The sequence below is a fragment of the Aquarana catesbeiana genome, linkage group LG02 (assembly GCF_042186555.1).
Source record: "Aquarana catesbeiana isolate 2022-GZ linkage group LG02, ASM4218655v1, whole genome shotgun sequence".
In the NCBI taxonomy this organism is placed as follows: domain Eukaryota; kingdom Metazoa; phylum Chordata; class Amphibia; order Anura; family Ranidae; genus Aquarana; species Aquarana catesbeiana.
The window spans coordinates 737,326,486-737,350,294 of record NC_133325.1 but is presented as its reverse complement, the minus strand read 5'-3'; the positions used below and the strand labels follow the sequence as shown (position 1 = coordinate 737,350,294).

General features: G+C 40.1%; 1 protein-coding gene across 1 annotated transcript in view; it reads right to left on the bottom strand.

Moving 5' to 3' along the window:
* The window catches only part of NCAM2 (neural cell adhesion molecule 2), a gene marked incomplete in the record, with an annotated part of 595,102 nt that overhangs the window by 37,752 nt on the left and 533,541 nt on the right, over positions 1–23,809 (bottom strand). Inside the window, 1 exon segment of the mRNA XM_073617071.1 lies at positions 5,053–5,233. Coding sequence (XP_073473172.1) covers positions 5,053–5,233 — 181 coding nt within the window.

Below are 23,809 nucleotides of genomic sequence, written 5' to 3'. Positions count from 1 at the left end.
GGATCTAGAGATAAAACATGTTTCAAATCTTTCCGACGGACTCGAGTCCGGTCGAAAAATTTGCTCATCTGTATGCTAGTCCGACGGACTAAAACCGATGCTAGGGCAGCTATTGGGTACTGGCTATCAACTTCCTTATTTTAGTCCGGTCATACGTCATCACGTACGAATCCGTCGGACTTTGGTGTGATCGTGTGTGTCCAAGTCTGTTCGTTTGAAAGTCCGGCGGATGTACGCTGCAAAGTCCATCGGAAAGACTGTCGGACCTATTCCGTCGAAAAGTCTGCTCGTGTGTACACAGCATTACAGGTACTGAGGTACTCAGGTACTCAGATGGACTGTGACAGGTACTCAGTTACTCGGTACTCAGATGAACTGTGACAGGTACTTTGATGTGTGGTGACAGGTCCTCCTTATTGGGGGAATCAGTGTGATTGGTGTACACTGTAAGCGGTAACAACATGTTACCGCAATCTCCTTCTCACACACGATCGGTGTGTGAGGAGGAGAACCCGGTAACATCTTGTTACCGCTCTGTGTTTACATTTAGTGATCGACTGTAAAAGGATCACAGCCGATCACGTGGTAAACAGACGCTGACCAATGGCTGTTTACCAGCATTGGTGACGAGCAGTGTTCCTGGGAACGCGCGAGCCACCGACGTGCACGCACAGCGTGCTCGCGCGCATGTGCCGTGCAATGTGGGGTGGTACCATCTGTGATCGGCCACGACTATATCACGGCTGATCACATAGTAAACAGCCATGCCCTCGGTGGCGAGCGGTGTCTCCGTGACACGTTACCACCGAAGGTAAAGGGCTGTGCGCACACAATTGCGTGCATGCCCGGTTTAAATGGATGGACATCATATGACGCCCACCCAAAATGAGAGCCACACCACCTGGCCATCATATGACAGCCGGCGGGCGGCAAGCGTTTAAACAACTGTGATTTTTATTCAACTCATACAAAAGAATGCTTTATTGCAAAGGTTAAATGTTTGTTATGTTTATGGGTAGAGGACAAGGCAGTAATACTTATCTTATTTCCAGTGATCTTCTCTATGAAGCTTCAGGCTGTGGCAGGCCCTCACCCTCCTTGTGCAAAATGCATAACTTGTGGTCCTGCATTGTATGTAATGATGTCAGTGTGTATAATACAGAAGGATTATAGTTTATTACTCAACACCCAACCTAATGAGCTTTTAACACTTGCGATTTGGGGAGGCCCCACATCTCTGAGTTTGTTTTTCTGTTGTTTATAGATAGTCAAAGTTTATTGAACATTTTTAGTACCAAACAAAGTAAGGAAACTGTACAGGGAGTTGAAGTTTACCACAGGAAATGACCAGACAAAAGACTACACAATCTCTGAGAGAAAATATCAACAACCAATTATGGTCCAAAAGTGTCCCACATTGTAAATTGGTTCATGTGGGAAACACAAGGTTGAGAGGGGCATAAGTAGATGGCACCAAGTATATACCTATATATATTCTGTGTATTAAGGGAAGGGTTTCTGGGGGGGGGGAGTAACAGAATGGAGAGAAGATATGTGGGCAAACAAACTACAACAGCATGTTGTCTGGGCTTTATGTTGTTGCCCACTTATAGAAGCACTGGATGGTGGGGTTATCTTGAATCAAGATGTTCCATTGCTAACAATGGCCATTAGAACAGATAGAAAGCTGTTGGCATGAACAGCATGAGCTGTAGTATGTGTCACAAATCAGCTGTGGAGCTGATCTGTGTCTTACTGGTTGCATACATTTTTTACCTTTTGCTTCTGTAGGTCTGCTGGCACCTATGGTTCCACAAGCTTGTGCTCTGCTCTTGCTGCATTGCCTTAGCAGCTGTGGGTGTCACCGACTTCATCTGATGGTTAATATACCTTCCTTCTTACTACTTCCTGTCCAGCCTCCCATGGGTCTCCCAATTTAAATTCCACTCAGACCAGTTTCTGATTTCTTGAGTAACATTTGTTCCTGAGCCCCTTCTGTGCAACCATTTCTAACCTGACTTCTTGTGAACTGATCTCTTATGTACCGACTTGGCTAGTTCTCTGGATTATGTTTGTCTGCTGCCTGCCCTGACCTTGGCTCGTTATTCGGCTCTCCTTCTGCTCCATTCATCTGTGCCTGCACTGTCTCTTTGGGTACTCTCCCAAAATCCCATGAGGGGGTCCCTTGAAAAAAAACACTGGCTCTTAGATTCTATGTCCTGGGGGACCACTGTCACCTGCTCATCTGTGGGCTCACACCAGTAGCACCGTGACAGTAGGGTTATAACATAGTACCAAGAATTTCCACAAGAGAAGAGGGGGTATTTCAATCTGTAAGTAGATGTCAGGAAATCCCAGCTCACCTTCTTATATTATATGGATTGTGTTGTCACAGGCCTCTCCAAAGGGGTCAGACTTACTTGTTGGGTGTGATTCAAAGAGGGGATATAAGATTGGATTCTGTTAGTGATAAGTTTAGCAAAAAACATAAAATATGGTGCACATTTACTAGAGAGTTTGGGTGGTACCTAGGACACAGGGTGGCATCCTTCCCTTCTTTAGGATCAAGGAGAGATGAGATTATTAGGCTTGTGCTGAGAAATGACAGGTGGCTGATATATCATTAAAGGTGGTCTCAAGTCTAGGTGAAAGGCTCTCAGCCTGTACTTTTACAACACGGTGATGAGGAGAGGGTTTGTTGTATTTCTAGGGAAGAGAACCATGCTGTAAGGGCCTCTAATGCTTTCTGGGGGAGGGTAGGAGGTATAGTTCTGAAAACATGGCTGGGCATTTGGTGAGTGATGGGAGGATGTTGGAGATTTTATGTTGTATAGGTCTGAATAGTGTATATGAAAGTGAAAAATGATGTTTGAAGAACTACAAGTGATTGTGCCCCAAGGAGCAGTATGTATGATTGCATTTGATTAGGATGAATGAATATTGCTAACATTTCCCACACTTAATTCTGTACTCACGGAAAGTTCTAACAAAGTAATATTTATGTTTAGTGTAGGATTGATCTGAGATAGTTTGAAGCTCTGACTTGGGCTTTGAGTTGGATTTTAATTATTTGTTATTGGAGTTTAAAAATAAAGTGTGTCCTTTCTCCCGCTTAAAGAAAAGGAAAACAAATAACAGGGGTTAGCAAGTCCCACCTGCCAACTCATATGTCACTAAGTACCTATAGATTGCTCCTAGAGGGTGCCTAAAAAAACAGATCCCCTCCCTCCTTCAAACAACTACTTTTGTTTTTTGGCTGCAGTGTTTGGGTCAACTACATATTTACGATTGCTATGTTGCATAACGACTGTTTACCAGACACTCCAATTTTAGAGTGGATGTGAACTGGTGGCTATTTGGAGCCAAATTACATTTATAATGTCCAGTAGATCAGGCTTTATTTTTTTATCTTGCTATCATAATCATGTGTGTGCCAATATCCACAGAACTAATATAAAATATAGAATATATATTTGTCAATCACTTTTTCAAATATTGATTAGTTTATTTGATTACCTGCATAAAATTTATAGATCTATCTAATACCATTAAAGCCCAACTGAAGTTACTTTAGGATTCAGCAAAATTTCAAGCTAACATTGCCTTGCATGTTTTTTTTTTATCTGTTTTTTTGGGAATTCTAGAAAGATTGTCACAATACATTTATGTTAATTGTTTAGATGCCAAAAGAATCTGTAATTTGGTTTAGTCGTTTGTGTAATTATTCTTATTTTTGTGCTAGAAACTTGTTGATTTTTGCTTGTTCAATAACATTTTCTCTCTAAGCTGTACTATAGGAAATCTGCCAAATATACAGATGAAATACCCATAAAATAAATTTTTTTACTTGCCAAAAAATTTTTATTTCTGTCTATCTCGTCCTAAGATTTACACGCTATTCCACACATCACAGCCCTGTCTGGCAGGACAGGAGACCTGAATTATCTTTAAAGGATAAGTTCACCTTTGGGAACACGTTCCACCCATTTTTAGGGTAGAACATGTAACTTGTTACCAATGCTGCAGTTGCTGCCCGCTACTCTCCCTCCCTGTGGCAACAGTATGGGGAAAAGTGTCCCATATTAGCTGTCACTTTTTAAAACCAGCTCGGCCGCACAGGGCTGCGCCCACCGTTATTCCTTCACACAGCCCTGTGTGTAAATGAACTGCAAGCTCTGACATCCTTTGCAGTTGTTGGCTTGAAGTTCTCAATGAACTACCTACAGTGCTGTGGAGCGCCATGGTAGTTCATTGATTTCTTCCTGTCTGTGCATCTGCCTGCCCGTACGGGATGTACGGGTACACAGATATACTGACAGATCTGAAGGAGACCTGCATGGCACCAGCTGCTTGTGCAATGCTTTACAGGCTCCAAAAGAAAAAAATAATAAATGCATATTTCTTTACCTGCCTTCTAAAAGGTGAACTTTTAATACAGTTAAATAACACTTAAAGGTCTCCACCTCATTCCTGGGCAGCAACAAGAGAAGCAGCACACTAAAGACCTCATCAATTTGCCACTTTGCATGCTCATTGCATTGCTGCACAGCTGACTAATTGTGCTGCCTCTTCCTATCTTTTACCCTCCAAGAATGTATTAAAACATGAATGCAGGTGCTAGGAGGCCTCACAAGGTGCCTGCACATTAGTACTGCACACTTAGTAAGGTCTCTTTATTACAATGCTTTGTACTTCAGTGTGTTTTACAAAGTGCTACTAATCAACTTTCAGTACAATCCAGACATTACCACCTTCATTTGCCAAGAACCTACAGTAATACCAGTCTTAACAATGCTTATTTTATAAACAGTCTTTGAAATACAATTCCAATTTATTATCAGAATTTCCTTTAACACCATCCTTTACAATATAACTGATTAGGTTTTAAAAGGCAAAAAAATAAACTAAAACAAAGATAGTATGTTTGAAGTGAAGACGTTCACTTGTAGCAAAGGAATTTTAGAGTATTAAAAATTAACAAATAGAAATGCAACACATACATTATGTGGAGGCAACAACTGATAGGACATTACTGATAGACAGTGCACGTACCAGCAATAATGTTGGGTTTTGGTGGCATTATAAACTCATACATAGTTGGTTCAGATTGACCAAGCCTATTTGCTGCTATAATCTGAACTTCATATTCCATATTCCACTGTAGGTGCTCTAGAACTATATGATCTTTATTTCCAAGAAACTTCTTCTCAAGCCATTGATCTTCTTTGTCTTTCTGTGGAAAAAAAAACAGACTGTATATAGTTCATACAATGAGGAATGTCATAGTTAACTGTAAATCAACACAGTAGGAACTAATACATAAGCACTGAAATACGAGCTGACATACAGTATATGAAGGCATGCATTTATGTACCAATTATTACCTAAAGACCATCATTTTAGATTTGATTTGCTCAATGATTGCTACTTAAATAGCCTTTTGCTGACATTCAAGGCTGAGGTATTATAAATAGCCACTGTCCTATGCTGATTAGGAGATTTGGGCTCAGCTCAGACATGATGTCCTAATCTACCTCAGTCTTCACCTATAGATAACTGTTTGGGAATGCTTATAAAGTTTACCCTCTACTGGGGTGGCCCTGGAAGTGGTTTATGGAGACTAGAAACAACAAGGGCACACCTAGGCAAGTCAGCTTCTGAGTGAAATCATAAAACAGAAATTAGGAGTGGGCCAGGGTCAAAGCAGAAGAGTTGACAATCAGTCAATTAATCCAGGGGGGTTAGACAAGAATCAGTATAGTAATGGTTTAATAGTCACGTTTAATAGTCAGAGCAAGTTAAATCAGCAACAAAAATACAGGTAACAGGCAGGACACCCAAAAGTCATGAAATAAACTCTATATCAAGTAACTACTGAGAGAGGGTAGGTCCCTTTAAAGAGGTGGAGACCATTTACAAGTATGCCAGGAGAGGTAGGTACAAATGTGTGGTCAGACAGATGTTCTCACAAAGGAGTGATTCATCTGCTGGCAAGGAAGTTAGCTTCAGGATGCCTAGCAACCAAGACATGTTTCTCACGCAACTGCATCTTGTACGCCTAATGATATTGTTCCTCATAAAGTCTTTATTTAATTTTTTTAAAGATTTTTTGTTGGCATTTTTCTCTTCTAGCAAGGAGAAAATGATACACTGAACAGGTAGTTTTTTCTCAATTTAAAGGGAGAGAGAGTACAGAGGCAAGCTGTACAGGTACTAATCACTGTGATAGCTGATCAAGGGCAATCGCAGTTCCCAACTCCTGATATTTAGTTTAAGACTCAGCGAGACGAGATGGCGCTCCCAGCACAAATACAGGTAAGCATGTATGCAGTTTCATGAAAGAAGGCTCACTTCACTAAGGCCATATATGTGCATACACTCCTTAGCAAGGCTTTACAGAGGAATTTCCTTAATTTCCTTACTTTGAAATGTCCTCTCACATTCTGTTTTAGCTACAGTACAGAAAATGAAGGTAAATCTCATTAATGGGATGACAATAGCAAAACAAAAACCCTAACAGGGGTTTTAACCATCTACTACACTATTGAAAAAAAAATTGTCTTTTAATATACTTTAATTCTCCATTTGACTAAAGTTCACTTTTTAAAGTTCCCTTGTTCAACAGCATAGGTATATTTGTACTAATATAACTATTATATTGTTTAGAAAAAATAATTAAATTCAGCTCACACCATGAATTTCAAAATATTCAACATACAGTGCTCTTTATTCTTTCAAAACCCCACAGTTAAAGTTGTTTACAAGCAAGAGACTCCCCAAAATATATACAAAACATATTCAGCTCACATGGGAATGGACTGAACAATGCAAATGAGACAATTATAATAACTACTTAAAATACAAAATCATCTAATTCACAGACTGAAGATAAAGTGTAGTAGTACTTACATTACAAAACCAATTACATACAAGAGCTCCCTTTGGCCACAGTTAAATTGAAAATAGAAAATTGTTGCAATTAATTGTAAACTGTAAATAGCTAGCTTTGCACCTGATAGAATATGTTAAGAATATACAGTATGTGCTATTTGACAAGGGCATTGAAGCAGATTCATATAAGTTGAAGTTGTAAATCAAATAGTTTTCTACCAAATAGCTTACTCCATGTAAAAACTAGATGAAGACTATTGAAAAGTACACTGACAATGAATAGGATTCTCCAAAAAATTACAGAACAACATTGATCATAACACAAAGTAAAGCAATAAAACATATGTTTTAGTCTACAATTTACCATGTTCACATTTTACTAATAGTGTTTAAGCTGTAAATAAAAAAAAAACATAAAAGTTACGTAATATATATTTTAAAAATGTATTTGTCTTTAGTTCATTATTAAGATAAGCTAAACACCAACTTTTATAACAAATAGTTACACAAGGGATATAAGATTTTTATTTATTAGCTTAGGAATTATTATTCAGTGATTTAGAAGTGATCTTGAGAGTTTTCATTATCAGATATTCTTTTCTGCTCCCTATGAACAAATGTTTCATCATACACTTTTTTTTTAATTCTCTTTATTAATTTTCCAATATACATAACAACACATACATTCAAATTCTTTCTTTACTGAGCTCTCGCAGGATCTTCTACATATCTCTTCCATGTATCTACATTTACATTTAAATAACAGTCACATTCTACCCAGTTAAAAACCCTTACCCTGGTGTGGTTTGTATACCCATTCGTTCTCTTATCTAGAATCACTTCCTATTTTGCTTTCTGACTTTATATACATTTGTTCATGTTCAACTTCTTTCCTATGTTTTTATTACCGTATATTTAATCTATGGGTTGTTTGGAGTCAGTTGTAGGTTCTGCTATCCAACTAGATCAGACTTTTTTGAAATAAATATAAAAAGTTAAAATCTTCATTTTTATTAAATTGATATGTCCCAATAGCAAAAAGGGTAGGGTCTCCCATGTTTTTAGTTTTTTTCCTAACCTCCTTGTGACAGAACCCACTGTCACTGTGTGTTTTGGAAGGGACTGTGGGCTGGCCTCCTGCCCACAGACTATGGCCCAGAAGAGACTGAGAGACTTGGGGACAAAATGACATTGAGATAATGTAATGTAATGCTACATCCCTTCTCCCCCATCCCCCCTCTTGTTGCTGTGTTTAATTGTGTTGGGTCATGGCATGTAGACAAAGCTCTGTTTAAAGGTGTATATTTTTGTATTTAATAAACAGTTTATGCTCTGCATGTTTAACCCTCAACACCTGGGTGGCTTGTCTCGTGATTGAGGGGTTAAGGGCTGGTTATGGCAAGTCTGCAGGCTGCGGGTTCATTTGGAGAACAGGAGACACAGGTCTGGCGGAGGTGCCCAGCAGAGGTATCCAAGATCCGTCACAGTGGTGGCAGCAGTGGGATGTCTCCTGCAGTCCAGGCCATCCAAACCACCACGAGATCCGGTCAGCCACTGAGGAGCGATACGGGGACCAGCCAGCATGAGAGCAGAGCTCAGGAGGAGGCTGCAAGGCATGCAAAAGCAACATCGGGGACCAGCGACAGAGCACACCATGCTCGGCTGGGGGGATGTGATCCGCCGGCAACTCTGGCAAGAGACACTAAGCCACGAGCAACACCATCAGGGGAAGGTCCTTCTCTCCTCCACAGAGATGTACTAGACGCAGTACCATATGCGAGAGGTGTTCCTGAGGGAACGACCGTGAGATGAGTGGAAGACGGAGCTCGGAAGATTGGTCCGGGGGAGATGAGGCTGGATGCCAGCTGCAGAGCCCTCCGGTGATCGCGGCTCAACTGTGGCCAGGTACAGCAGATGGCAGCCTGACAGAAGGCATTGGCTACAGCGGCGTAGGGATGCTCCATCAAAAAATGTACAAAGACCCAGACTTGAGGTGAGATGAGATGAGGTGCTGGACCTCCCCGAAGAGGTTTGTGACCTGGAGGAATTGGAGTTCCTGGTTGAGCAGGAATGGGAGCTCGAGATTGCCTACATGCAGCTGTTTGATGGTGATCAGCAGCCCGGCATGGCTCCCATTGCCTAGGACTGTCCGGGAGAAATAGAGGACAGTCACAAAGAGCACATGGGGCCAGGTGTGCCCCTACGTTTTCCCATCCTAACCACAATGGAAGAAGTGGCGATGATACAGAGGGCACTTCGAGTGCTAGAATGCCGGAAAGCATCAGAGGTTCCCCAGGCAGCGAGACAAGCTAATAGCATAAAAGTCTCGGAAGGGGGAGTTGAGATGGGCGCTGGAAGGCTGGTAGATGGTGATCAGCAGCAAGTCCAGCGTATCACATCTGGTGCACCAGCAGAAGCGCTGGCTACGAGGCAGAGCACCCCTGGCCTCTGCCCACCCTCTGAGTTAGATCCAGGGAGTCTGAGGAATGATCTCAGTGAGCTATTTCCCCAGCAGCAGATATCCCCACTGGGAGGGGAGAAAGCAATTCTCCCTCTCCAGCACTTGGACACTACCCCAGTGTTTATCCCCCCAGAAGAAGAGCTGGCTACAGGACAGAGTGCCACTGGCCCCTGCCCAGCCCTCAGTATGTTTTTGGAGGGTTTGGGAGACAGCCCCTGTCAGAAGTCACCCCAGCAGCTGGTCACAGAACCGGGAGGGGCAAAAACCCTTCCCCCTCTCCAGCAGCTGAACTCTACCTTTGTATATGTCCCCCCAGAAGAAGTGCTGGCTAAGGGGCAGAGCACTGTCGGTCTCTGCCCAGTATCAGAATAGGAGATGGAGAGTCCGGGAGATAGTCCCTGCAAGATACCTCCCCAGCGGCTGGTAACTACAACAGGAGAAAAGCAAGTACCTTTTCCTCCCCAACAGCTTAGCACTACCAGCCTATGCTCCCTACCACCTGAAGCACTGGCATCGGGGCAGAGGATTATTCAGCTCCCCCCAATACCTACAACCCAGCCCCGGATCAGGGGAGTGCGGACAGCTGTTCCCACTCTGCAGTGGCTGTTTTTATTCACGGGAGACCTGTATGTGCAGTTTTGCTCCCCAGCACCAGAGTTGTACTGTTTCTTTTTCTGTTTGCCTGGGGTGGGAGTTTGTGAATAACACAGGTCCAGACCAGTTGAGGGTCAGGAACCTGGTTAGTCTGTTTTTAAAAGGGGAGGCATGTGACAGAACCCATTGTCACTGTATGTTTTGGAAGGGACTGTGGGCTGGCCTCCTGCCCACAGACCTTTGCCCCCCCCCCTTGTTGCTGTGTTTAATTGTGTTGGGTCATGGCACATAGACAAAGGTCTGGAGACATCTCTCAGCAGGGGATGTGTAAGGAGGGGCTGCCTGCTTATCATAATCCCTTTATGTGTTTCAACTGTAGTTTCTGTTTCCATGTATAAGTGTTGAGTTCCCATTGGTTCTTCCTTGTCCTCTACCCCTTCTATGACAAGGCTAAGGGGAGTGTCCCTAATTGTGTTTAAAGGTGTATGTTTTTGTATTTAATAAACAGTTTATGCCCTGCATGTTTAACCCTCAACACCTGTGTGGCTTGTCTCGTGATTGAGGGGTTAAGGGCTGATTATGGCAAGTCTGCAGGCTGCAGGTGCATTTGGAGGACAGGAGACACAGGTCTGGCAGAGGTGTCCAGCAGAGGTATCTGAGATCCGTCACACTCCTGAACTACTGGAGTTAGATTGAGTGACACAAAATCACAGGCCTGTCATGAAATCATTAACCCTAGATATTTAAATTCGGTCACACATTGTAATGGCAGATTCTGGGAGGCTGTAGCATGTGCCCCCAGGTCTTAAACCCTGTAACTACTGAGTACCTATTCATCAGGTCCAATGCTCCCTGTAATGATGAACCAACATCATTTAGAAACAGCAGCATATCAACTGCATACAGGGCTACCCTCTCCTCCATCCCCATATTTTTTATAACATTCAATAGAGAGTCCAACAGGACCTGGAGCCTTTCCACTTGGAAAAGTACTTATGGCCTTCTTGATCTCCTCACTAGTGATAGGACCAACTAAAGCCTCTCTCTCTCTTTGTCCAACAACCACCCAAGTGCTATCCGATCCTATAAGGTGGACAGCTCCCCCAGCGGAAGTCAGAGGGGAGAGAAGAGGTATACAAAGAGCTATAATAATGCTTGAAGGTCTCTAAAACTTTTTGTTGGCTTAAATACGGTTTCCCCTTCGAAGATCCTAACTTCAGGTATAAGTGTAAATGGATGGTCATGTTGTGCCAGCATTGCCAAAAAATCTTCAATTTCTATCTCCTAATTCGAAAATTATTTTTATATTTTTTTGTCTATTTTTGTATAGATCTTCGTTGTTTCAGTCATATGTAAATGCAGATCTATTTGAGCAGCCATTAATAAATCAAAGTTATTCGTATTTGGATCAGAACCATAAATTCCCTTCTGGAGATCAAGCTGAATTTGTAAGGACCAAGTATTGATCTTTTGTCCCTTTCGAACCACCGCTATAGCTGAAATATATTGCCCTCACACAAATGCTTTAAAAGCATCCCATACAATATCTGGGGAAGATGATCCCACATTATTTTCTCAATATTCTGCTATCATTACTGGCATTTTTTCTGCTATATCAGGATAGGAAATCCTCTTGGGTCCCAATCGCCATAATGATGCATTTTTTGAGGCAGGAGTACAAATTGACAAAAGTAAAGTGCAATGATCCGAGAGGCCACTCGGTAAATATATTGTAAAAACCTTGTGCTACAGAAAAATAGTATGTGCAAATTTAATTAAAGCTTCTCCCCTGAAAGTGCAATGTGCTGACTTTAGTGTTGCATTGTATATCCCTGTATGTTGTGGTCATTCAGGTGCTTATCTAATAGTTTCTTGAAGCTATCAATGCTCCCCGCTGAGACCACCGCCTGTGGAAGGGAATTCCACATCCTTGCCGCTCTTACAGTAAAGAACCCTCTACGTAGTTTAAGATTAAACCTCTTTTCTTCTAATTTTAATGAGTGGCCACGAGTCTTGGTAAACTCTCTTCTGCGAAAAAGTTTTATCCCTATTGAGGGGTCACCAGTCCGGTATTTGTAAATTGAAATCATATCCCCTCTCAAGCGTCTCTTCTCCAGAGAGAATAAGTTCAGTGCTCGCAACCTTTCCTCATAACTAAGATCCTCCAGACCCTTTATTAGCTTTGTTGCCCTTCTTTGAACTCGCTCCATTTCCAGTACATCCTTCCTGAGGACTGGTGCCCAGAACTGGACCGCATACTCTAGGTGCGGCCGGACCAGAGTCTTGTAGAGCGGGAGAATTATCGTTTTATCTCTGGAGTTGATCCCCCTTTTAATGCAATGTGTTGAAATGGCATGTGATAGGGGGTGCTAGTATAAGTGCTATACAAAAAAACTCAGCCTCCGCTCAGCATCTGGCATGTTTTCCACTGCCGTGGTGTTGGTAAACCGGAAGTGGGTTACTGGAAGTGACGTGACCGGGATGCGCCTTGATGTACGTTTTTACATTGAAAATTGGCTTCCTGATGATGTTGTAAAAAGAAAGGTACGTCGAGGTGCATCCCTGTCACGTCACTTCTGGTAACCCACTTCTGGTTTACCAACACCACGGCGGTGGAACGCACACCAGATACTGAGTGGAGGCTGGGAGGCTGCGGACCTATACCTGGTGTTTACATGCTGATATCCTCAGTGCCAGGAAAAGGCACTTAAAATGTAAAATGTAAGCAGCCAATTTGTATTTGTTTTATCTAATTTTTAAAATAAACTGTATTATGCTATGGTCCATTTTTTGTTCCTTTCAATGGTTTACATGTGGTGGAGAGGAGGATCTTATTGAAAAAGAATTTCAGCGACATCTCCATTGGTTACCAGCAAGTTATTCAAACTGCCTGTTGTGACCTTCTTTTTAGTTAAAGAGGTCATGTCCATTTGGTGAGCAGACACTTTACTCACACTTATCGGGTTATATTCACAAAGATCTGCCTTGGTGACGATGTATGGATAAGAATCACAACATTAAAAATTTATATGGACTTTATTTTTGATTGAGTATGACCAATCACAGCAGATCAAATGACAATTGTAAACAATGGATGGCTTCCTTTCATACCATCCATTGTGCACAATTGTATGGCTAGTTGTGATTGGTCACAGTGATCACATGGTAAAGACAGGGCCAATCACAGCCCATCTGTACCATGTGATTATCTGTGGCCAATCACAGCCAATCAGTTTCATTCAGTAAAAGTGGTTGCTTATACCAATAAAATTCATTGATACATTATAAGCAATCATAATGTGTAAAAAAAAAATCCTGATCACTTCCCAGAGTAGTAGTGTTACAGTGGTAACACAGTAACGCTCCGGTCACAGTGTGTTAAAAATTTTAAAAACTATACATTTTTTCTTAGTTTTTTCTTTTTCACATACTGTCACCAGTCAGTGTCCCTGGTCGCCACCACACCAGTTATATGATGACGCTCTACAGCACTGGTGACAGTATGTGAATTTTTTTTTTAATGTCTTTATTTTCCAGAAAATTGTGACAAAAAATTACAACTTCAAAACTCACCAGGCTTCTTTCTAAATATTTTGGACTGTCTACTTTCCAAAAAGGGGTCATTTGGGGGATATTTGTACTGCCCTGGTGTTTGTGGGCCTCAAGAAAAGAGATAGGCATCAGGAATGATTAATTTTCAGATACACAGGATATACCATAGTTTGTGGATTCTATATCTTCCCTACAAACAAATAATTAAACACGGATTTGGATTATTTTCACCCAAAAAAATGAGCACAATACATTTTGGCCTAAATTTACGAAAGATTATTTATTTGCAAAAGTTTATAACAGAAACAAAGAAAAACACTCATTTCATTTATTTATCAAACAAAAAAAAAAAAAACCCAGTGATGATTAAATACCACCAAAAGAGATCTTTATTTGTGTGAAAAAAAAGATAAAAATTTCATATGGATACAATGCTGCATGACCATGCAATCGTCATTCAAATAGTGACAACATTGAAAGCTGAAAATTGGCCTGGGGAGGAAGGGGGTGAAAGTGCCATGAGAACTAATAGCTCCATTAATAGGAAGTCTCTTCATTCTGTGCATGATAAACTATAAAGTGATTTTAGGTAGAACAGAAAATTGTGTCATATTGTGGTTTCTCAGACATGTTTCTGTTTTTGTAACACACTGCTGACTGTCCAACTCACAAAGATTTCAGTGCTGAGCAAGAATGGTAGGTGTATGGAGTAAATCCACGCAATGAATTGAATGTTTTAGTTATGGATATGGCTGCTGCCTCTACACATACAATACCACCTAAGTGGAAAGTATTAAAAAATGGTAAAAAAGCAGGAGTAGTATGGCGCTGCCCTTATGGAGACAAAATTTTTTTTATTTTTTTTCTTTCTTTGTAGTGAATGTATTGCCTAGTATCCTTATAGAATTGCTTCTAAAACCTGTATATGTTCAAAAATTGAATAAAACTGACTGGTGGTGAATATTTCTATTCAAAATGAAAATACAACAACTGGTGCTACAATTGTTCAACAAAGGTGCATTGTGCCCTTTAAGTTAAGTAATAAAGTAGTTGTGGATATAGATGTAATATCATCTAGGTGGAAAGTGTTAAAAAAAAAAAAAAAAAAAAAAAAGGAAAACAGGAATAGTATGGCGCTGCCCTTATGGAGACGAAAAAAAAAAAAAAAAAAAACCTCTCTTTAAAATGACTTTATAATTCCTAAAGTGTGTGTGCCCAAAATGAATAAATATGTGACTGGTGCCAAGTCCTTACTGTTAAAGGTACAATTGCAACATATGGTGCTTCAATTATTCAACAAAAGTGCATAGTGCAGCATCACTAAAGTGACCAGTGTTAAATCATACAAATCCATACAACATTGTGCAAAATATCCATCATAAATAGTGACTCTTGTGCTGTGACCAGTATTGGTTGGATAGGAAAAGTTCCGTTTATGAAAAAAACAAGTTCTTTTTGGAGTATTTTGTAGTGTTCAATCTTTGAGGGTCAAATATCTGTAGGAAAGTTTCTTATCCAGGTGCTGGTTTCTTTAATTAGTGCCTTGTCTGCATGCTCTGACAATGCTTGCACTCACCGGATTCTCCTTTCCCCTGCAGGGGTATGCGCGGTCACAGTGTCTGCCACTGTGCAGCAATCAAGGATATCCCCCAAACTTTACTTGCGTATTGTGGTGTAGTAATTACATGTAAAGGAAAGAAGGTATGCCCATCGCGTAAAACCATAGGAGAATTTTTATTAAAACTTAATAGACAAATGTACTCACATTTCAAATGAACAAATCAAGCATGCCAAAAGTTAGCGAATTCCCTTTGTTAGAGGTGCTGCAAGACGTTCGTAACCCGCCCTACGCACGTTTCGTCGTCAGACTTCTACTTGCGTACACCACAATATGCAAGTAAAGTTTGGGGGATATCCTTGATTGCTGCACAGTGGCAGACACTGTGACCGCGCATACCCCTGCAGGGGAAAGGAGAATCCGGTGAGTGCAAGCATTGTCAGAGCATGCAGACAAGGCACTAATTAAGGAAACCAGCACCTGGATAAGAAGCTTTCCTACAGATATTTGACCCTCAAAGATTGAACACTACAAAATACTCCAAAAAGAACTTGTTTTTTTCATAAACGGAACTTTTCCTATCCAACCAATACTGGTCACAGCACAAGAGTCACTATTTATGATGGATATTTTGCACAATGTTGTATGGATTTGTATGATTTAACACTGGTCACTTTAGTGATGCTGCACTATGCACTTTTGTTGAATAATTGAAGCACCTTATGTTGCAATTGTACCTTTAACAGTAAGGACTTGGCACCAGTCACATATTTATTCATTTTTGGCACACACACTTTAGGAATTATAAAGTCATTTTAAAGAGAGGTTTTTTTTTTGTTTTTTTTTTTGTCTCCATAAGGGCAGCGCCATACTATTCCTGTTTTCCTTTTTTTTTAACACTTTCCACCTAGATGATATTACATCTATATCCACAACTACTTTATTACTTAACTTAAAGGGCACAATGCATCTTTGTTGAACAATTGGAGCACCAGTTGTTGTATTTTCATTTTGAATAGAAATATTCACCACCAGTCAGTTTTATTCAATTTGTGAACATATACAGGTTTTAGAAGCAATTCTATAAGGATACTAGGCAATACATTCACTACAAAGAAAGAAAAAAAATAAAAAAAATTTTGTCTCCATAAGGGCAGCGCCATACTACTCCTGCTTTTTTACCGATGAGCAAGAATGGCCATATCATGGTTGTGTTTGGGCAGCTCAGTTTTACTGCTACAGGGCAGACGATGTGCACAGGATCATGTATATATACGTGATCCTGAACTTCTGGGTAGGGGGCATGAATGCGTGCCGCCGGCTCGCTCCCGCTGTGATGTCCGTACGTAAACAAGGCTGATTGCCGTGCTGACAGGAGGGAAGGCATGGATTCTGTGTCTCTGCAGATCAGGGACAAGGATCCATGTCTTCCCCCCCAGTAAAAGCACCTCCCACACTGTAGTAAAACACAGGCTAGGCACACAGTTAATCCTTTGATCATCCCTCATGTTTAGCCCGTCCCAACCAGTGTTATTAGTACAGCGATAATGCATATTTTTAGCACTGATCACTGTATTAGTGTCACTCGTTCCCAAAAAGTGTCAAAGTGAGAATGTCCGCCGCAATATTGCAGTCTCGTTATAAGCCATTACTAGTAAAAAAATAAATAAAATTATCCCATAGTTTGTAGACACTATAACTTTTGCACAAACCAATCAATATACGCTTTTTGGGATTTGTTTATCCAAAAATATGTAGCAGAATACATATTAGTATAAATTGAAGAAGAAATTAGATTTTTTCCTATTTTTTTATTGGATATGCTTTAAAGCATAAAGTAAAAAATGTTTTGTTTTTTTTCAAAATTGTTGTTTTTTTTTTGTTTATCCTCTTCAGCCCCGGACGGATTTCCCCCTTCATGACCAGGGCATTTTTTGCGATATGGCACTGCATTGAATTAACTGACAATTGCGCGGTCATGCGATAATGTACCCAAACAACATTGACGTCCTTTTTTCCCACAAATAGAGCTTTCTTTTGGTGGTATTTGATCACCTCTGTGGTTTTTATTCTTTGCGCTATAAACAAAGAGTGACAAGTTTGAAAAAAAATTTTTTTTTTACTTTTTGCTATAATTTATAACCAAAAAAAAAATATAAAAGAACAAATGTATTTATCAGTTTAGGCTGATATATATTCTTCTACATATTTTTGGGAAAACAATCGCTATAGGTGTATATTGATTGGGTTGTGCAAAAGGTATTGCGTCTACAAACTACAGGAGAGATTTAGGGACTTTTATTTGTTTTACTGTTTTTACTAGTAATGGCGGCGATCTGCAATTTTTAGTGGGACTGCGACATTGCGGCAGACAAAGCTGACCCCAAATTACACTTTTTGGGGACCAGTGACATTATTACATTGATCACTGCTATAAAAATGCACCAATCAATGTAAAAATGACACTGGCAGGGAAGGGGTTAACACTAGGGAGCGATCAAGAGGTCAAGTGTGTTCCTTCAGCGTGTTCTAACTGTAGGGGGGGTGGGCTCACTGGGACATGCCAGAGATCACTGTTCCCGATCACTGGGAACAGTAGATCTCTGATATGTCCCCTGTTAGAATGGGTATCCACCTTGTTTACACTAGCAGATCCCCATTCTGCCTCTCTACTAGGCGATCGCAGGTCACCAGTGGAAATCGAGTCTGTCCGACCTGTGGGCACACCCTGCAACTGCACTTGCATAAGCCGCCATACAGGTACAGCGATTCATGCAGGAGAGCTGACCTGCCTCAGTATATCTGCGTAAGCTGGTCAGCTAGTGGGTGGTTAAAGTGCAAAAAATAAAAAACACAGAGGTGATCAAATAGCACCAAAAGAAAGCTCTATTTGTGGGAAAAAAGGACATACATTTTAATTGGGTACAGTGTCACACAACCACGCAACTGTCAGTTAAATAACACAGTGCTGTATCACAAAAAGGGCCTGGTCAGGAAGGGGGTTAAATCTTCCGGAGGTCAAGTGGTTAATAGAGTCTCGGATGAAGGTTTTATTGGTAAGTCATACAGGTTAAGCAATATGGGGGGAACAGTATAGGAAGAGATTATGTTAGTCTTATTGATACTGATGGCTGACGGCTGAGTTTGAAGCATTAGCTGGCCAGTTAGGTAATAGCTACATACACAACAATATTCTCGATTCAGCAACAATTATCTGTTTATAGAGCAGCAAGTAAGCATGCAAACATGCACAAACTTTTTTGTGTTCACAGTCACCTATGGTGCAATATATCTCAAAAGGGACCCTGGTGACTCTCCTGCTCTTCCATTGCCCATTAGCTATGTGTATTTGCTGTGTGTACTCATATACAGTGCCTTGAAAAAGTATTCATACCCCTTGACATTTTCCACATTTTATCATGTTACAACCAAAAATGTAAACATATTTTATTGGGATTTTATGTGATAGACCAACACAAAGTGGTACATAATTGTGAAGTGGAAGGAAAATACATGGTTTTCAGAATCTGTGTGTAATTTAACCTCAGTATAAATACAGTTGTTCTGTGAAGCCCTCAGAGTTTTGTTAGAGAACCTTAGTGAACAAACAGCATCATGAAGACCATGCAATACACGAGACAGGTCATGGAAAAAGTTGTGGAGAAGTTTACAGCAGGGTTAGGTTATAAAAAATATATCCCAATCTTTGAACAACTCACAGATAACTGTTCAATCCATTATCTGAAAATGGAAAGAGTATGGCACAACTGCAAACCTATCAAGACATGGCCATCCACCTAAATTGACAGGTCTGGAAAGGAGAGCATTAATCAGAGAAACAGCCAAGAGGCCCATGGTAACTCTAGAGGAGCCGCAGAGATCCATAGCTCAGGTGGGAGAATCTGCCTACAGGACAACTATTGGTTGTGCACTCCACAAATCTGGCCTTTATGGAAAAGTGGCAAGAAGAAAGCCATTGTTGAAAAAAAAAAGTCCCAATTGCAGTTTGTGAGATGCCATGTGGGGAACACAGCAAACAAAGAAGAAGGTGCTGTGGTCAGATGAGATCAAATTTGAACTTTTTGGCCTAAAAGCAAAACGCTATGTGAGGCGGCAAACTAACACTGTACATCACCCTGAACACACCATCCCCACCGTGAAACATGGTGGTGACAGCATCATGTTGTGGGGATGCTTTTCTTCAGCAGACACAGGGAAGCTGGTCAGAGCTGATGGGAAAATATATGGAGCCAAATACAGGGACATCTTAGAAGAAAACCTGTTAGAATTTGCAAAAGACTTGAGACAGGAGCAGAGGTTTGCCTTCCAGCAGGACAAGGACCTTATTCATACAGCCAGAGCTACAATGGAATGGTTTAGATCAAAGCATATTCATGTTTTAGAACGGCCCAGTTAAAGTCCAGACCTAAATCCAATTGAGAATCAGTGGCAAGACTTGAAAATTGCTGTTCACAGACACTCTCTATCCAATCTGACAGAGCTTGAGCTATTTTGCAAAGAAGAATGGGCAAAAAATTAATTCTCTAGATGTGCAAAGCTGGTAGAGACATACCCCAAAAGACTTGCAGCTGTAATTGCAGCGAAAGGTGGTTTTACAAAGTATTGACACAGGGGGGCTGAATATAAACACCACACTTTTCACATATTTATTTATAAAAAAATTGAAAACCATTTATCATTTTCCTTCCACTCCACAATTATGTGCCACTTTGTGTTGGTCTATCACATAAAATCCCAATAAAATACTTGTACGTTTTTAGTTGTAACATGACAAAATGTGGAGAATGTCAAGGGGTATGAAAACTTTTTCAAGGCACTGTATATGCATCCTGGCCATCCCTAGCAAAATTAGCAGGATCTGAAGACAATCATCTACATTTAGCATACAAAAACCCTGTCATGCTTTCAAGAACCCCTTCATGCTTCAAGGCCTTATTCATACCATTGGCTGGGGGAAGCTACAAATAGGGGGTGACATCATGCAGCTGCTGAGGAATGTACACATGCCATGGGCTTGGTGCTTTCCAACCACAGCAAAAATGTTACCCAATGTTGCTTTAAATGGGCAGTACACCAAATGTGACCCATTTGAGTGAAACAGCAAACACTTGGCTCATGGTTGCAGTGTAATATACCCATTAAGCTTTTAAAATGGACATTCAGAGGTGGCAGGATCACCTCCTAAATACATGCAGCTGCTGCTCCATTAGCCTCTGAAAAACAAAATTGCTTTTCAGAGAGGGAGACAAGGGCTTCCGCCAATGTGAATGAGTCCTAACAGGCTGTGTTCAACATAAGGGTTAGGCAAACGTGCCATTTTTACACTTTGCCAAAATTTCTGATATTTCTGCCAATTTTTTGCCAAATGCATGGGAGTCAATCGGAAAGGTGAAAACAATAGCTACATGATTAAGATAACCTTGGTTGACCTGCTAATCATGTGACAAACAGTGAATGGGTGTTAATGTAAAAATAAAAAACTCACTGCAAATGACAGCGAGTCAAGTGAGAACAATGGTGATACGTCAATGTGCTCATTTGACAGGAAGGAACTTTATGAGTGATTATGTCTACATAAGACAGATCCATTTATAGCAAGAAAAGCTGGAACAGTGATGGGGACTGAGAAAGCTTGCAGTATTAAACAATGCCTTCCCCAAAGTAAAGATGAATGACAACAGTCGTGTCCATGAAACAAACATAAAATGTTTCCGATCATCCCTACTCAATATAAGCTTATATTTCAGAATATAATTGTATGAAAGATAAACATTTACATATTATACTAATGCATGTATACATACCCCTTGAGTATGTGTTGCATGTGTTCTATCTTTCCAGTGTTGATTATCATAGTTTAAATCTTGATATAACCTGACCATCCACAAATCATTTATGAGCCATTATTCAATATTTAATTAACACATAATTTCCTTTTAATTACAATTCTCTTGTTTTAATTCAGTAAATAAATGTTGATATAATTAAGAAAATTGGCATTTCCATAATAATTGCTGTTGAATCAGCATACTTACACCTTTTACCTAATGCAAAATACACAGATAAAACTTTAGTTTATAGAATGACCTAAATATATTGTTTCTATGTTAAAGCTAAGGTTAAATGTACATCCTATTTATATGATTTAATTTGAATTTTATATATAAAAAAAAAATTAGTTTTACTATTACTACTACTATTACTGCTAGCAATAGTGAAAGTAGTATGGCCAAACCCTAAATATTTGCACATTTTTGGTGGGCAAAAAGAGCCAATTTCACTTAATAAAAAATAAAATTACTGGCTAGCTAGATCTACAGCTGCCACACCTTTGTAGAATTACTAGAAGAAACACTTCAATATATAATGCAAACAAATTACAATAAGCAATTCAGACACAGTTGTGCATGCTCAAACATAACAAGGTAAATATAAACAATTACATAATTGAGCTGTAAGTAAAGGTGCATTACTCTAAATATATATCAGTTTGATCAAGCAAAGAATATGTGTAGCTGTTAAACTCTGAAGTTAAGTAGTGTTAAGAAAATGTGTGCTTGTCTAAGCATTATTTGTAGCATAGTACTTAAAGAGGGAGTCCACCTAAATCCACCTAAAAAAAAATATTAAAAGCCAGCAGCTACAAATACTGCAGCTGCTGACTTTTAATAAATGGCCACTTACCTGTCCCAGGGTCCAGCGATGTCGGCAGCCGACGCCGATAACCCGCTCGATTCTCGGCAGCTGCCGCCGCCATTCTAGGTGAGGGAATCAGGAAGTGAAGCGTTGCGGCTTCACTTCCTGTTTCCCTACTGCGCATGCACGAGTTGCGCTGCACATCTTAACTGGTTCCCTCTATCTCCTGGGACCTGTGTGTTTCCCAGGAGACAGCGCGGAGGGACAGGAAGAGGCATAGACTTCCGTGGGAGTCTATGCCGGAAGTGGATGCAAATACCTGTCTTAAACAGGTATCTGCACCTCCCTCCCCCCTGAAAGGTGCCAAATGTGACACCGGAGGGGGGGAGGGTTCCAAAAAGCGGAAGTTCCATTTTTGTGTGGAACTCTGCCTTAATGTCAGACAGTTAATGTTACTTTTTCAACTGTGCAATTAAGATTTGAAGTATAACAAAATGTTTAACAATTGATTCTTTAAAATCAGTGTTTTTGCAGACAGGATTATCTAAGCAAATTATATTTTTAGCCAGTATTGAAATCATTTTTGACATGGCTTTCACTTTTTTATTAGCTTGCTTCTCTATATTTTGATTACAGAGTTTAATATACAATGTGTAAATGATTAATTTATCCAGCAACAATATTAGCATTCCCTGCTAGACCCTTTTGTGATGGGATGTCATCAATGCCTAGATGCCCAGGCCAAAATTAGCAGTGTTTATATGTAATTGTTAACCCTTCTGTGGGATTATCAATGCCTAGTTGCCCAGGAAAATGTAGTAGCATTAGTATATGACAGTTAACCTAACAACAATTCAAAGACTAGTTTGCATACCTAATTTTGTATAATACATTTAAGAGCATGCTGTATAAGGTTTACTTTAGCACACTTATTAAATAATATTTTTCTTTTTATTGTAGGCTTACAAATGCATTACAACTATACAATAAATTATTTAATTATTTGATTTTTATTTCATTGTTAATAATATTTCAGTTTAATCATTACAGCCTTAAACCAGAGGGCACTGCACGTGAGAACTGCGGACTGGTTGTGTTTATCTGCAAACTGAAGGCTTTTATTTTTTATTATTTAAGCCTCCAGCTTTCATGTAATCATGTCATAATTAGCACAATGATCACATGATCAGGAACCATGCTGATTGGTTCCTGATTATTAGTGGGAACCCAGTCTGTCAGTGACAGGCAGGATTAGGAGCTGCTCTTAAGGGCTAGAATGTTTAATAGTGAATCCCCATTTCCCAGCATCATGGTGGGTGGGAAGGGGTTAACTTGATGATTGGTGCAGGGTTGATATATTTGGCAATTTATCACCACACTTGGCAACACATTTTGTGATTTGCCAACATCCTGGTAAATTTCAGAAAGTTACAGATTTAGGGAAATGGCTACAAAAACTGGGCCAACAGGCCATATCAGTTGTAAGTTCAATTGTTCAGCTTTGATTGAGTGCTGATGTTGATTGGCATTTTTACTTTAGGATTCAAGACTTTTTGTCTTGTACTGAGGACTGTAGTAAGTTGTGAATCATGGCTAGCTATGGATGTGGGAATTTGTACTAAGAAACATTAGAAATATTTACCATGCCTACTTTGGAGTGGAACCAGAAGATCAAGACAACCATGGTTTCACACAATGCTTTTTCTATTTGTTTAGAGAAGATAATTATCTAAAGGCAAAATTCAATTATTCAAAGTTGCTGTGCCAGTGCTACGGAGTTTGCCAAAAAATCACTGCGACAACTGCTGTTTGGTAGTCAATTCTTTACTCAGTCTCAACTGAACAATTCGGTGTGAGATTTGGGATTACCAAAACAGTCTGAAATCTGAAAATCTGAAAAAATGAACTCTTATGCCCCGTACACAGTGTCGGACATTGATCGGACATTCCGACAACAAAATCCTAGGATTTTCCGATGGATGTTGGCTCAAACTTGTCTTGCATACACACGGTCACACAAAGTTGTCAGAAAATCTGATCATTCTGAACGCGGTGACGTAAAATACGTACGTCGGGACTATAAACGGGGAAGTAGC